At 41.9% G+C, this 16050-nt stretch overlaps 1 protein-coding gene across 2 annotated transcripts in view; it reads left to right on the top strand.

Moving 5' to 3' along the window:
• LARP4B (La ribonucleoprotein domain family member 4B) overlaps positions 1-16050 on the top strand; it is a 63372-nt gene extending 47322 nt beyond the window's left edge. Inside the window, exons 13-17 of one of the 2 annotated variants that reach the window (XM_025205768.1) lie at positions 5792-5956; positions 8635-8822; positions 9521-9645; positions 10346-10454; positions 12070-12208. In XM_025205768.1, the coding sequence (XP_025061553.1) occupies positions 5792-5956; positions 8635-8822; positions 9521-9645; positions 10346-10454; position 12070 (588 nt within the window). In that variant the 3' untranslated portion in view covers positions 12071-12208. Of the gene's footprint in view, positions 1-5791; positions 5957-8634; positions 8823-9520; positions 9646-10345; positions 10455-12069 lie in introns of both variants that reach the window. The other variant, XM_006024977.3, reaches the window with a different exon arrangement.

Genomic DNA, 16050 nt, shown 5'->3' with positions numbered 1-16050 from the left:
CGGAATATCAGGAGTATCCGTTGGGTCTGAAGCTGGCAGTTTGTTATGCAAAGGAGTAAATATCAGCTCTATCTCTACTACAGAAGAACTCCCCTTGTTGCCACCTCTGCTTCTGGATCAGACAAAGTAGCTGTTTGCAAATTTCCCGTTCTTGACCTTGAATTTGGAATTCACCTGATATCTTATTCTGTTAGTTGTGATGTCTGCCAATTGGTTCAAATGGTCTATTGAAAACACCGGCTCTTAATAGGATGTTGGCAACTCATTCTTCTAACATCTGAATTCTGTTGTTAGCATTTCTTTCTAACTTACATTTTTTGTTGTCAGCTTGTAGTAAGTGTTTCTATTAAGGTTGGCAAGCCAGTCAATTGACTGGTCAGATATTCATAATTGTAAGGCTAGAAGGGACCTTGGAAAATCATCAAGTCTAGCCCCCCTGCACCAAGCAAGAAAGACAGATAGGGTCAGGTGGCCCCAGCAAGGTGACTGTCCAGTCTCCTCTTAAAGACTTCCAGGGTAGGTGATTGCACCACCTCTGGAAGGAGCTTATTCCACAGTCTGGACATGCTCACTGTGAAGAAGTTTTTCCTATATTTAAGCCTGAAACGGTCTTCCAGGAGTTTGGGGAAAGCCATTACTCCTGGCTTTCCCCAAGGGTATCCTGGTGAACAGTTGTTTGCAGAGCCCTTGATGTACTCCCCTGATGTAGTGGTAAACTGCTACCAAGTCCCTTCTCAGCCTTCTCTTTTTCAGGGTGAAGAGTCCCAGGTCCCTCAGCCTTTCCTCGTATGGCTTGCTGTGCAATTCTCTGATCATATGGGTGGCTCTTCTCTGGAGTCTCAATTTTTACCATGTCCTTGTTAAAGTGTGACGCCCAGAACTGAACGCAGTACTCCAGTTGGGGTCTCACCAATGCCAAGTAGAGCGGAAGAATCACTTCCTTGGTTTTGCTGGAAATGCATCAATTGATGCATGCTGGAATATTATTTGCCCAGCTGGCAACAGCATCGCACTGCTGGCTCATATTCATACCGTGGTCTGTTATTACCCCAAGTTGCCTTTCATTCATAGTGCTGGTCAGTTTGGCCCTGCGAAGCATGTAGGTGTGTAGGGGGCTGTTCATCCCCAGGTGGAGCACTTTACATTTCTCAGTGTTGAACTTCATCTGGTTCCGACTTGCCCAACTTGCCAGCCTGTCTAGGTCCACCTGTATCTTCAAGTGTGACCATGCCTCCCCATAACCTGGTGGCATCCGTGAACTTGGCCAGCGAGCTCTTCACCCCCACATCCAAATCATTGATAAAGATGTTGAAATGTACTGGATCAAGCACCAACCCCTGTGGGACACCACTGGCCTCTTCTTGCCAGGATGATAGATCTGTTCATTAGGACTCTGGGTCCTATCCCACAGGCAGCTTTGTACCCACCTAACTGCCACGTAGTTAAGCCCACAATCCTCCAATTTTTTCGCAAGAACATAGTGGGATACCGGATCAAAGGCTTTTTGGAAGTCAAGGTATACAATGTCAACCTCCTCTCTTATCCAGGTGGCGAGTTACCTGATCGTAAAAGGAGATGAGGTTGGTAAGACAAGACCTGCCCATGACGAAGCCATGCTGGCTGTCATTCAGAATCCTACCTTCTGCAAGCCTGTTGTACATAGACTCCCTTAATGAATTTTTCCAGGATTTTTCCTTGGGATAGAAGTTAGGCTAATTGGTCTGTAGTTCTCCGGATCCTCCCTCCTCCCCTTCTTGAAGATGGGCACAACACTGGCCCTCTTCCAGTCCTCAGAGACCTCTCTAGAGCACCATGAATTTTGGAATAGTTTTGCCAGGGGCTCCACAATGACTTCGGCTAGCTCCTTCAGCACTCTTGGGTAGAGTTCATCCAGTTCTACTGACTTATATATGTCTAATTTCTTTAACTGATCAGACACCTGCTCTACGGCAACAGTAGGAAGGCAGTCTTTCCTGCCCTGCTCATTCTGTACCCTGTCTGGCATGATTTTTCCCTTGGCCTGGTGAAATACCGCAGCAAACTAGTCATTCAGGAGCTCAGCTTTCTCCTGAGTGTCAGTAACCAGCTCTCCTGAGCTGTTGAGCAATAGCTCCACACTCTCATTTGTTTTCCTCCTGTTCCCTACATACATAAAGAAGGACTTATTGTTAATTGACTTTTTTTTTTTTTTGGACTGGCCAAAGATTATAATAATTTTATGGGGGTGGGGGGGACTGCATTTTTTTTGTCGTTTTTGTGACAGAAATATGATTTTTTTTTAAATTTTTTTTTTATTGTTTGACACATTTCTTAATGGAAAACTTGTGCTTTTTCTGTATACTATTTGGACATATTGGCAACTTTTTTTTTTGGACTCCTATTTAACTGTTCAATTGACCAAACTTTATCTGACCGGTCAAATACACAACCCTGCTTTCTACCCAAACCTGATTCGTCTTGGGTTAGCCGTTCCAGAAGTCAGGTCGCTCACATACTTGGTGAAAGCGTTCTTGGGAACTCTGATAGATCTAGTGAAAAACAATTACTGTCTATTGCTTTAAACTTTGAGAGAGTTCAATTTTTGTCAGGGTTGTGATATTTTTTTATCCTCAGTTTGAGCTCTCCACTAGCAATTGCTTTATGTTCGTAGCTGTGCTAAGAAAATCTTGGTCTCTAACTTTCCTAGTTAGGAGCCAACTGCATGTATGCCTCTCTTCATTATAAAGCATCTACTTCAAGTTTTGGGTCTCTTCCCCTTTACCTTGCCTCAGGGTAGGATATTGAGAGGCTTTGACTTTTAGGACTTTGGTGTGTGCCCCATATACACCAGCTGCTTAGGATCCTGCAGCTCAGTCTGTTTGAGGCAGCTCTGTTTCTCTCTGTGAAGGTCCTGTGAACAATCATAGTGAGTAGCAAGACTCCTGAAACATTTTTATTTAGCAGTTGGAAGAAGGCATTCGAGAAGAGGATTTTAGTTTGGGGGTTTTTTTTGTTTTTTGGTGGGGGTTGGGTTTTTTTAAACAACTAACCTGTATGTTTGTATTGTACCTTGGGTATCCCCATCCTATAATGGTGACCCATGAGGTGCCCTTCTGCCAATGCCTTCCTGTGACCAAGTGTCTTTAGTCTTGTTTCCCTTGATAAGATTTTTTTTTAAACCCCTATCAGCACTTTGTTCTTTAGGATGTATTTTCAAGAAATATTAGATGTTGGGCCCTCGTGCTCAAACCAATTCAGTAGGTTGTCTAGGTACGGAGTGAGAGAGCCCCCTGGTTTATTGTCCCTTTTATGACTCCAAGTGGAAGTGGCTTGTAGGCCATGACAAGCTATCTACTTCCTGTCTGACCCTTTCAAAATGGTCTCTGATTAGGAAGCACTTAAAGTGAACTACTATACTAAAAGCCAAACAATGTATATTAATGAATTGGTGCTGTACTTGTTTGTGCTGTGACTACTTCTAGAGCTACATGCTCTTTCACTTTGGAGTTAACTTTGTTTCATAGCTTTCATAGCTTTGTTTCACTTGACCTGTTTGTCATTTTGTCATCTATATCATACACCTGGGAAGAGGGTATTTCATATTCTCAACCAGATGTCTTGGGCCAGATGCCTAGTCCTCTAAACTCCTCATAGGAGAAGTGAGATTTCATTGGTGTCCTTATCCTCATTTCCCATCTGAAATCATCTTTGATTCCATCTCTACCAGACACGTTTAGTGGCTTGTATTTCTCTGTTTTCTGTACCTTGTTATGGCTCACTTGAAATTCATTCATCTGAATATATCAAAAAGCATCCAGCCAAAATGAAAGCAGTATCTTATCTTTTAATAAAACTTGCAAGGTTGTAGATTGATGCTCTGCATGCACTTAAAGCAAAAACTTGTCCCTTGCTCGGTTGTCAAGGAAAAGAGCATAATTGTGGTCTCTAATGCTTCTGACCTGTCATCCAAACCTAATGCTGCTTTTGGCGGTTTCAGTCTTCTGTTCACCTAGAAATCCCCAGCCCATCTTCTGACAGCCTTGTACTGGAGTAATTGCCCATGAATCAGGTGATAGAGAAGCTGTTATTCTTGAAGTGTTGCATCTAAATTTTCTAATCTGCTACACACCCCACCCCAGTTTGGAGTCTCTGATAAAGAATTCCCACATTAGGGAAGGAATGGAGGAGTAGTTGGAACCAGCCCCCTTTGTACTTCTCCCTTAACGCAGAGGAAAGGACCATGGATGAGTGTCCCTAATCTTGGCAGCTATTAGTGTTCTCAACTCAATGGCAGGAGGCACCATGTTCACAAGAGTGAATTGACAGTCATACTTTAAATAATTAACAGGCATTGACTTCCTTTACAGAATATGTCACCTTTTGGGAGCAAGTCTCCGATCCAGTCCTGAAAAAGAAGATCTAAATACACCAGTTCCTCTTCTTATGCTGGCATCATTGCAGTTATGGAAAAGCTATTTCCTTGTTTGCAAGGCAGGATTACAGCATAGAATCGTAGATTTTAGTTCAGTTGAAAGCTCATAAAAACAATTGCACTTGCACACAAATCCTTACTCCTAATTGTTACCTTGTCTAGCTCTGACCTTTGTACCACGGGGTAACTTCTGTCTGTCTTGGACTACAGATGCATTTGCCACAGGTTAACCTGAGGCAAGTCGGGCTCTTCTAGTTTGAGAGGAAAAAGGTGCAAATGCATGACATAATCCCTAAAAGCAGTCTAACCCTGCCCTGGCAATGGAAACCCTCCCCTGGATACAGTTGGTTGAGCTTTCACATGCCCACAGATCAATGCAGAGCCTGCTTGTTTCTCTCTCTCATTCAGGTGCCCATTGCAATCATCTTAATGCAGTAGGCAGCATACAGTTTGCCCTAGGTTTATACCCTAAGCCTTGCCTCTAACTGAAGCTTTGGACAAGTTTCTGAGGAAGTGTTTTCTGTAATAACCTGTGTATGTTATAATTTCTGTAATATACTGTTGGGGTGTGTGTTAGAAATGCAGCTTGTATATGCTGTTGCTACTGTTATCTGGGAAGTAGTTTTCAGATTGTGATCTATGTACTTTTCAAAGTGGTGGCAGGAGAAAGCATGTTGATACCCCATCACACTTGCTTTTGGCCTGTCACTGCAGTACGCCAGTTACCTTACAATGCACACGACATCATTTAAAAGCTTTCACTCAGGAGAGAAAGAGAACATCTTGTGCCCTAAACCTTACTTTATTTTGTATTCAGCTCAGTAAAAATACTCAGTTACTAAAGGAAGTACTGTGCAGCATGAGATGCATATGTATGTCTGTAAATGAGCAGTTACGGTTTTCAAAATAATCTGCTGTGCACACAGATTTTGTACCTGTATCTGTTTTGGATGGGAATGTGTTTTTTGTCTATCAAAATAATTGTACTAGGACAACCACTAGTGTCATCATAGTTGGTTACAACTGCAAAATATGATCTATACCTGGAACAACTTCTGTCCTTTTGTGAAATGGAGAAGCTGTTTCCGTGCAACTGGTTTCACGTATGGAGAATACTTGCTTAGCTATACTTGCATATTTAAAATGATGAAGCTTGCATTGGTGTACAAGATCTGTTCCACAGTGGCAGCACAGATTTTAATCAAAGGAGTTGCATGTTTTGAGAGAGCCAGTTGAGAATAACAACACAAGGCTCTGACCTCTGCTATTTTAGGGCTTGATAATTTTGCACCAAACCAATAATGTTCAATGTTTGAGTCCTCTGATTTACCTTCCTGTGGTCTCGTGGTAATTTCACTATATGCCACAATTCTATTGTAGAGAGGTCAAACACAGTCTCCGCCACCTCCAAAGCCTCCGTCTCCTAGTTTTGAACTGGGATTGTCCAGCTTTCCTCCATTACCTGGGGCTGCTGGCAATTTAAAGACCGAAGACCTGTTTGAAAACAGACTCTCCAGTGTGATAATAGGAACATCAAAAGAAAGAGTGAGTAGTTTTGAGTTTACTACTTTGCCACCAGAAGTGGATTGCATGCCTCTTGCTTCAGGTTCAGTTTTTATGCAATGACAACATGATTTAAGCAAAACTCCTGTGTGCTTTTACATAGGAAATGCCCATCAAATGTATAAGTCAGTTCATGTGTAACTGGTGTCGTCACCATTATCCTTGCTGTTCCCTTTGGCAGGAGTGCCCATTCTTGCTGGAGGGCAACTTCAAAATTGTGGACTCTGTATGAATCAGCCTAACTCATCTTAATTGGCTGTTACTGATGTGGTTTCCTGGTTACATAAGGTTTTTGTTTTTAATAGAACTGAGTGTATTGATTTGCTTTTCTGGTTGAAAATCAGTTGTTTTTTTTAAGCATGTATGAAACAGCTCCTAGTAGGTAAAAGGTATTGGAAAGGTAAAAATGTACTGGAACGTGAAGAAAGAGCCTTGAAAATATCTATCTGCTGGGCTTTTCAGTTGGAAAGAGTTGCATGTTGTTGCACCATTCAGATCCAAGAGCAGTTTTACATCACTGAAGAATGTAAAAATACGTCAGAATGACTTGGCAACCACTGCCTTCAAGCCATAGAGATGCAGTTCAAAACGGATGCAGGCTGCTCAGATTTAATCCTTAATTAGAACTTTGTTCCCTCTACCATCTGCAGGCCCCAGTTTATCCTCCATCAAGAATGATAAAACTTTCCTTGTTGCAAGCTGGGCTGTGGAACTCACTATTAGCCCCCCTGCTAAACTTTAATATGTTTGTGTAAGCTTGTCAAAACTGTACCAACATTGTCATAGTTGGTCCATAATAACAAATTTGGTGATGTAGTAGATAGTTGTGCTATAATTCAAAACAATGTTGGCTGTAAAACTGGCCTACTTGACTCCAGGCATAGTTGTGTCCTGCAGTGCAAGGATTATCCCCTTGAGTTACAGAGATGCTTATGTCGGGGACTCTCTGCATTGTCAGTATATCAAGGATGGGGGTGGGAAAGGAGTTGTGGCTGGAGAGAGGGTGTAGTTACGGCAGTCTATTCCATAGTGAACCCTGGTTGTATATTTGGTAGCTTGTAAGGACATCACTGTAAATTAAAATAGCCTTAAGGTTTTTCTTAACACTTGAGGTGGGAGCAGCTCTCCACAGTGCAGTGCCAGGCTCAGGGCAGTACAAAAGTAAACTCTAAGCCACCTTTGTATGCAGTCTCTCTTTATTTTTCCTAAGTGTGCTCTGGGTATTTTGACCTAAGCTGAGGATCCTGGCCCAGATATTAGAATATTTTACCCTTGTTAACTCCATTCTATAAAGTGTTTTTTAGCTTCTGTGCTTGCCCTACAAATGATTTCTATGATCTTAAGCTGTAATACCAAGCTTTAGTTGCTAGAGCCACAGGCCAGTTTTCCTAACCTGGCAGCTATGTTCCATGTTTTATGTTGTAGCTGGAACAAGCCTACACTCCCCTGGTGATCCTTTGACAATGCAATGTACTGCCACAGTGGTGGGAAGTGTCTTAAATTCTGACTTCCTTTTTCTGATTTGGAATCATCGATGTCTGCAGTCCCTTTCTCTGAAAACAAGGGCTTTGCATGCTGTTCCCAACTGACACCCGGAGGATGCATTAATCAGCTCCCAAATAGGGGGTGTTCCACCTTCTTTAGGATGTGGGCAAGGGGCCTTGAGTTGAAAGGGAGCTGTCTGTAGATCGTGCTGGCTGGCATCTCAAGATCCCATTGCATATTTCCAAGATTCACAGCACTCCCCTGAAGTACGGAAGTATTATTGCACTTGTTACACAGATGGATGAACAGGTGCACAGAGGCTGACTTTATATAGACTGCAGAAGTCAGTAGAAAAAAAGCAAGAATAGAACCCAGACTTCCAGGTTCTTTTTTCTCATTAAAACACAATACTTCCTCTCTAAATATAGCTGGGAAGCTATGCAGATGTTAATCATTCAGTCTTTGACCGTGAAATTTTAGTCCCGAGTCATACAAAGTGCTGAGTTCTTTGGCACAAGGCCAGCACAGCACTTAATGTGTGTGCATTAGTTGAGACTACTCTCATACTTAAAGCATGGGTACAAGTGCTTTACTAGTTTGGGGCCAGAGTGCTCTGCACACTGCAGTTTCAAGCCTTCAAGACACTTGGTTGTGTGCAGAGTTGTGTCTGCTCTGCTTCACTTCTAAGCACCCAACTGCTTGCATGGCAAAGCTGCTCCTCCGTTCCAACAAAAATAAAATCCAAGATCTCAAGGTATGGACACCATGATGTGGCCACTTGGGAGGACAAGTAGGGAGGACACCTGGCACACAGCATTTATTCTGGAAGAAATGCTATTCTCCATTCAAACATTCCTTCTAAGGAAGTCAGAAGTAAGTTTACTGTGAATAAAGTAACTCCAGTGCATGTCATGTCATGGACCTGCAGCCATTGTCAGTTTTACTCCTGGTAGCTTGGGGCAAACCAGCTCCTCTGCTACTCAGTGACCTGCCTCAGTCATACACGTCTGCCTCAGCCAGTTAAGCTGGGCAGTGCTGGTTGTGTGTCTGCTCCTTGCCAAGTAAACTTACTGCTGAGGGTGAGTAACATGTCCACACCCTCTGATTTTGCTTAATATATATTGTACACATTGTGACTGACACTTTTTTTTTTCTATCCTTCATTAACATTACAGGTCCCTTCCCCTGCACCTGCCCACTCTAGGAGCCTCCTTTATCACTGTCAGTTGGAAGGACAAGGGGAGTCTGCTGTGTTCCCCTCGCTTCCCCTCTCTGCTTGCCAGCATTGTCAAAGAACCAAGCTTTCCTTTGATGTGCTGATGAGCATATCAAACTTGGTGGCACTGTTAGAGCTGGTTATAGGGTGTGTTTTTAAAATAATTAGTTTACCAAGTGCTCATATACTAAACCCAGATTCTCTGGAACAAAACCCAAGAGGGAAAGGTCCAGTCTTTTGGGCAGTAGAAAGCTGTAAAGTATCCTCTTTGTCCCGTTTACTTCACATAAGCATGCGACAGGATTTATATTGGACGCTTATCTAAAGGCTGAGCTACCTCTTTAGAAAGGTCTTGGAAGTATCAGAGGTCTGTAAGATGTTTTGTTAAGATCTGTTCCTGCAAATCTCAGTAGTTCATAAGGAAAAATTCCTGGATTTAAAAAGTCACCATGGCTTTGAATAAATAGCTAGAAAGCTGAAGCCTCATTTGGTTCCAGAGCCAGATGCAGAATTTGTGGGTTGGAAGTGACCCCCTGTCATCCAAGTGCCTTATGAAGAACTGGGAAAGCAAACTTGAACAGCTAAGGTTCAGGCTCAGGCTTCTTGGGACAGAGCCCACAGAAAGCTCCTTTCGGGAAGTAAGCATTTCAGACTGCTGCATAGTAAGTACTTCTACTTACTTTGATGCTCAATCCCATCAAACACATTTACCCTAAATTCTGAGCCCTACTCGCTATAAATGAATATGTAAACAACTTACCAGTTTTATTCCTTTTTCAAGTAAGTATTGCAAAGAATAAAGACCATCCTAACACCTCTGTCCTAAACATTCCCTTTTTCTTTAGAACCTTAATGTGGATGCAAGTACAAACACTATCCCATCAGGAATTCCTCGAGAGCCATTGTTGCCAGTTTCTTCTGCTCCACCTGGGACACTTGAACGGTCTCCTTCCCCCTCCCAGTCTCCTGAGTAAGGATTTAATTATATGGCTATAATGATTCTGCTCTGAGTCAAGAAATTGCCTTTTCCATCATCAAGAGGTTAGGTGGAACACCTTGTTTGGTGGCTGAAATTGCTGTATTCCATGTCTCACAGTATACATGTAACAGAAGACATCCGTGTGGTGGTAAAACTCTGTAAACTGGGAAATGAACCCTTTAGGACACTAATATACTGCCTAGTCTTGGTTCTCAGTATTGGCAAATCTAGCTAAAAGGCTGCTGAACCAGCTTACACTTAAGAACTTATTGAAGGAATACAGTGTGCTGGGTTTATAGTGCTTGAAATTGGTTTATTACATAGATAGTGTTCATACCTGCGTTGTTTGGAACTTGACAATTGGATTTATATTTGAAAATGTTTGAGTACGGGGAATAGATCACAAAGTGTATCGTTGCCAACTGCAAATTTTATTGGACTTTAATGATTTCTTATTTTAGATTGTTTTAAACTGAGTTAAATCTGGATGATTTTTTTTGTAGTGATTTAACATTTTGAACAACCCAGCCTTGGTTACAGTCAGCAGTTAGTTTATTTGTAGCTGTAATTTTCGTGTACTCAAAATCAAACTTCTTACATGCATTTTCTGATCATATCTTGGTTGTAAAGTTTCAAATGAAGATTGATTTCTGCTTTTCATGAGATTCATGCTTTGATATGTGCCTTGCAGTGACTCCAAGGTTGTGGATAAGCAGCAGAGAGACACGCAGAATGTGGAAAGGCTTTCTACCACGCTCAGTACTGCATGTAAATCAGTACAAGTCAACGGGGCTGCCATAGTAAGTGATCTCACTAGCTAACTTTTTGTTTTATATGTGATCCATTTAGGAGTATTTAATTTCATTTAGTGTTTAGAAGTACTTAATTCCATAGCAGTCCCATTGTGCTTGGTACTTACATGAGTTCAGCATTCTTTAGCTTGCCTCGGGTCTTGTCTCATTACTTGCATGATATAACTGTATAAATTCCTGCAAAAGTAGAAGAGAGCTATTCATGCATATCCTCTAAATTCCCTCTGCTCTTGATATCTCTGTCCTAAGTAGGAAATACCAGAGAAGATTGTTTGAGTGTTAACCAACACCTATGTTAATCAAATTTCAGAAAACTAGCCTATTGTTTTATTCAGGTTCAGAAAGAGCCTGAGTGGGAACTCATTCCATTTAGGAGATAAACTTGGTACTCTACCGCATGCAGCTTCTTCACTTTTGCTTGAAGCTACTTGTACTTCATGTGTGGGATGGGCTAAACCAGAGTTTGATGGCCCCCAGCATGCATGGCACGCCAGGCTGTTTTTCTCGGCACGCCAGACCAGCCCAGGTTCTGGGCAGCTGCTGCCAGCCACAGACGCTGGGCTGCTCGCAGCAGGTGACTACAAGCTGTGCTGCAAGCAGCCCGGGCTCTGACAGGCAGCAGCTGCCCAAAGCCCAGGCTGGCTGCAGCTGGGAGGCTGCCAACAGCTACACAGGGCTCCGCAGCCCCAGCACTGGCTTCATGACTGCGCACGTGCCTAGGGGGGGCACAGTTGGGAAGGGACCTGTGGCAGTGCAGTCCTGCCTGTTCCCCTGTTATCTGCCCGGAGGTACACTTGCAGTTGCTGCTGCCACCACAGAACCATTGCCTGGGCTACGGAGCCCAGTGCAGCTGTTTGCAGCCTGCCTGCTGCAACTGCCCAAAGCTTGGGCCAGCTGTGGCAAGCAACCAAGAGCTGCAATATCTGTGCTGGGCTCCACAGGCCCAGCACTAGTTCCAAAGTGGCGGCAGCTGCGCACACACTTTGGCAGATGACAAGGGGGAGCCAAGGTTGCACTGCCCTAAGCCTCTTCCTGCCTGTGCAGCCAGAGGTGCATGTGCAGCTGCCACAGGCACAGAGCCAGTGTCAGGGCTGTGGAGCACTGTACAGCTGTTTGCAGCCTCCTGGCTGCCTGCGAAAGCCAACCCAGGCTCTGGGTAGCTGCAGCAGGCAGGGCTGGCTGCAGACAGCTGCACTGGGCTCTGGTCCATGGTGGCAGCAGGTGCACGCACATGTTGGAGCACACAGCAGGAAAGGGGCCCCTCCCTACCATCCACCCAGAGGCGCACGTGTGCAGCTGCTACTAGCAATGAGGATCGGGTCCCTCAAGGCTTGCCTGCTTCTGGCATGCCAGGTCAGGGCATGGGTGGAGGTTGGGGTGTTCTTGGCACTCTGGCCAAAAACATTGCTGACCCCTAGGCTAAGCAGTCCCTATAGTTGTATCTTTCATTATGCAGAATTGATTTAATTGACTGACTGTTAGTTGAGACTTTTTTTTTAAGTTTATGAAAGTGTTTGCCCTGTTTTGGGGAGGGAGACAAATCATCCAGTTCTTCCTATACTGATTTAACAGCAGGTTTTTTTGTTTACCTTAAATCTCACAGGAATTACGAAAACCTAGTTATGCAGAGATTTGCCAGAGAACTACTAAGGATCCACCTGCATTGCAACCCCAGAAAGAGCAGAAGCCAAACACTGTAGCCTGTGGGAAAGATGACAGAAAGCCCACAGAAACAATAGAGAAAACCAGGGAACCCCCTCCTGCAAAGTCAAATCCTGGACAACCCAAAGACCAGCGGAGACAGTCAGGACGCCGATCACCCCCTCCAGCCATTGGCAAACGTTTAAATAAAGAACAGAATACCCCTCCAAAATCTCCTCAGTGAAGCTGATGCTTGGGAGGGTTGAAAAGAGGTCTGCTTCCCACAAATTAAACCCATGTTCCCACTCAGAGTACAGAGAATGAGCTGCTGGTTAGGAGCTTGCAGTGGAATTAGGCATATAAAATGCCTGCAAGCTGGTTTTGGGTTTTTGGTTGGGTTGTTTGTTTGGTTTTTTGTTTTGTTTTGTTTTTCCCCCCCACCTCCTCTTTTCTGTGAATTCCCCCCCCTGGAGCAAACATTCACTTCCTTTCTCCCCCTTTCCTCTCCCCCACCCCCTGAGATAGTAATTAATCTAAACCTTACTTAGGTTGGTGCTTAACTGGAGTTGAGGCTTACTCTGATTTTTATTTTTTTTTTTCTCCCAAGATGTAAAATGTTTATCTGAAAAATCAACTTTTTTTATTAAGCCTCCGAAGTGGCTGTGTGTATACAAGCTCTATATAGTGAGTTTTTTTTCTAAACAATTAAGCAGAACTGTGCTGCTGCAATTTTTTTTAATCAACTGATCTGCAAATACATATCTCTAAAATGTCCAAAAGACTGATGGCAGCTAGTGTACAGAGTGCAAGAAAAAACAAGTACATTTTACAAAATAGTATACTCTGACCTTGAGGATTTTTTTTATTGGGCTGCTGTATCAAGTGTCAGCAAATAAACCTGTATTTTTTAGGTTGAACTAATACAGTTGATTCTAGCGTTTTTAAAAAAATTAATTTTTTTTGGTGTTTTGAACAAAAAAAATAACCAGAACTCCTGCACCGCAAAGGTTTTCTAAAATATTTAAGTTTTGATAGACTGCAAGCAAGTAACCAGCTTCTCACTCCAGAATGAAATGAATACTATACGAGTTACAAATACAAAGCACATTGTGAATAGAAGAGAATGAAGGCCATGAGCTTTATATAGTGGTGAAGCCTGCTAGTGGATGTTAACACAAGAAAGCACAGTAGCCTTCTTGTGATAACCATAACTTGGCCCTGAGAGGGAGGAAGTGAATAGTCACCACTGCACGTTCTGGTTACCCCTGTGCTCTGTGTAGACATTTTAAAATTCTGCCCCAAGTGCTCTTTGAAAGAGTTCACACCTCAGTCAGCCTAGAGTTGACGTCTTCCTGTAACTACAAGCATTGGCATATGGATTTAAATTGTTCGAGCTGTGAGATGATGGGTGTTTGTTTTGTGCAGTGGAGGAAGAGGTCCCTGCTATTTACCTCTGGGATGAGGTTTCTCACACTTACTACTCTAGAAGTGATGCGCTTTCTGAAGGACAAGGATGCACTAAATTAGCAAGTTTCTAATAAGGTTGAATAAAAATTATTTTTTTGTTTTAAAATGCCTAAAGTTTTTCTTTAAGTGTTTAAACAGCAGGCAGTTCAGACAAAACTCTTTCCTGCTAACTATAACAGTTCAGTTTATTCCACAAAAATGTTTATTTAAACAACTGATTTTTTTTAAGAATTATTTCCATCCAATATTTAAAGACTTGAATTTTATTTAAACTTGAAAATGACTTTGCCTTAACTTTTGTACAAGACAGCTTAGAGTTAATGAGGTCTGGCCCTGTTAAGGGTCAGCATGAGTGGAATACAGAATTACTCAGTTACAGTATGTCTCTATTGTCACTGGTCTTACTGGGTAAACATACTGTAGTACAGGAAATAGCAGCAGTTTTTGTAATATACCCTAAAGATCTTAAACAGTTGATCTTTTTCAGATTGTTGAAAAATCTGTAAATGCAAATAGTCAATACTGTATTAAATATGTGCACTTGGAAGTGTGTGCTTTGCTTGTACAGTTGTAAATAATCAGAACATATAAAAAGGTACCCTAAAGAAAAAAATCTGATAAAAATTATTGATATTATAAATGTTGCTGTTGAGCTGGATGTAGATAAACTAAATGTTGTGGTTTGAATATTACTTTAATTTGTTGTTTTTTCTGTTTCTTTTTATTTTATTCTGGTGTGCTGAACTGACTCTGCCTCTTCACTGCAAAAGGGAAATGGAAAGAAAAGTCTTATTTAAAAGCCCTCAATTGTTTTCATAAGTCTCTCTCTAAAAGTGTGCATTTTAACCAATACAAATGTGTTCTGTAACATAGTGTAAATACTAAAGTCTGGCAGATGGGCAGTTGAACTCAAATTTATTATTGGGTTGTTTAAAATTAGGATAGTAGTTCAGACTGCCAAGGGAAAATGGGCCCTGAAGCTTATTTGACCGTCTCAAGAATTTCAGAGCTTACCTAGAGATACGATAACTGTCTGTCACAGTTATTTCCTGGCAGTTTTGATGCGGTATCTGCTGCTAGTTAATTGACCTGTTAGATGCAGCCTGCTGCATGTTGCAGAATTGGTTAAAATGGGCAAGCTTGGCTCTATTTGTTCTTCTGTTAAAAAGCACACTTTGAATGCTGTGGGAGGAGATAGGACTCTGATAACAGCGAACATCACCAAACTGCTAAGCCAGTTCTGTCATTGGATTTTAATATGCTTATCCTTTCCCCATTGGGCAGTGAAAATGGCAGCTAGACTTGTATGTGGTTTAGGCCAGCTGTAGGATTCATTTCGTTTGTCTGCTGAAAGTTGTAAAGCTTAACAGCTGCAAACAATGAAAAATGGTCCCTTACAGCAACAGTGTACAGCTAACCATAATAGCCAAATGGTACATGAGGCAATATATTGAGACCAGCAGGATGTGTTGTGCTGTTCTAATGTACTCTGCTGCCATTTGTACTAGGTCAATACACTGTAATTACTGCTTACCCAGCAACAGTCTGTTGCATCAAAAGTTTAAACCTTGCTCTGATGTGGTTTTGTAGCTTTTAGAAATTATAATTAAAAAAAAAAACACGCCAAATAGCTGTGTAATATACAGAAACTTATCCTTATTACATTTACTTTGAGATTTTTTTTTTCACTCAATGACAAAATGGAGCTTTCGGAGTAGAGAGTTGTGATGTTGCATGCAGACTGTTGCTATGGTACATATAGATATTAAAATGTGGCTTTTTAAAAGTTTAAAAGAGAATCTTCCCCAAAAACAGCATCTGAGTTCCAAGTTCAGAAGCACAGTAATTAAAATTGGCATTTTAACCTGTAGGATTGTGTGGTGGTGCTTTTCCTTTGGAAGTATAAAAAAGTTACTACAGGAACTGAGACTGTTCCAGGAATGCATTTAAAACACAAAGGTTGCTTTTAAGACTTAACATTAATTTCATTTCAGAGCTCTCCCCACCATGACTTCAGTTTGTCACTTCGAAATCTGTGAACCGTGGCAAATGTTTTACGTTGCTGCATTATCTTTTGAAGACTTCAGCAGTTGGCATAGAAAGGGCCCTAGTTTGTGAGCGTGATGCAGTGTATCACAAGCAACAGCTGACTGTAATGGTGCATACCTATCTCTGTATCTCCTTCAGCTAGCTATGGTTAGGGATTTTTATGTGCTTTGTAACCTATTACACTAATAGCAGCAGACAATCGAAGACTTCGAAGGAGACCTAACAGCTGCCAATTCACGAAATAGTGTAATATGGAAGCTTTCTTGAGGGTTTTTGTTTTGTTCTACTTCTTCCATTAAGACTGGAATCAAGCTTACATGTAAACTATTGGTAATTTAAGTTTCCTTTTGTGTCATACAATGTAAAACTGTCTAATTTGAAAAAAAAATATGTAGGTTATGAAAAATAAAGATTAGGCACTGTTGAA

The sequence above is a fragment of the Alligator sinensis genome, unplaced genomic scaffold (assembly GCF_000455745.1).
Source record: "Alligator sinensis unplaced genomic scaffold, ASM45574v1 scaffold370_1, whole genome shotgun sequence".
In the NCBI taxonomy this organism is placed as follows: Eukaryota; Metazoa; Chordata; order Crocodylia; family Alligatoridae; genus Alligator; species Alligator sinensis.
Note: the sequence above shows the minus strand (reverse complement) of the source record. Positions and strands in the feature narration are given on the sequence as shown.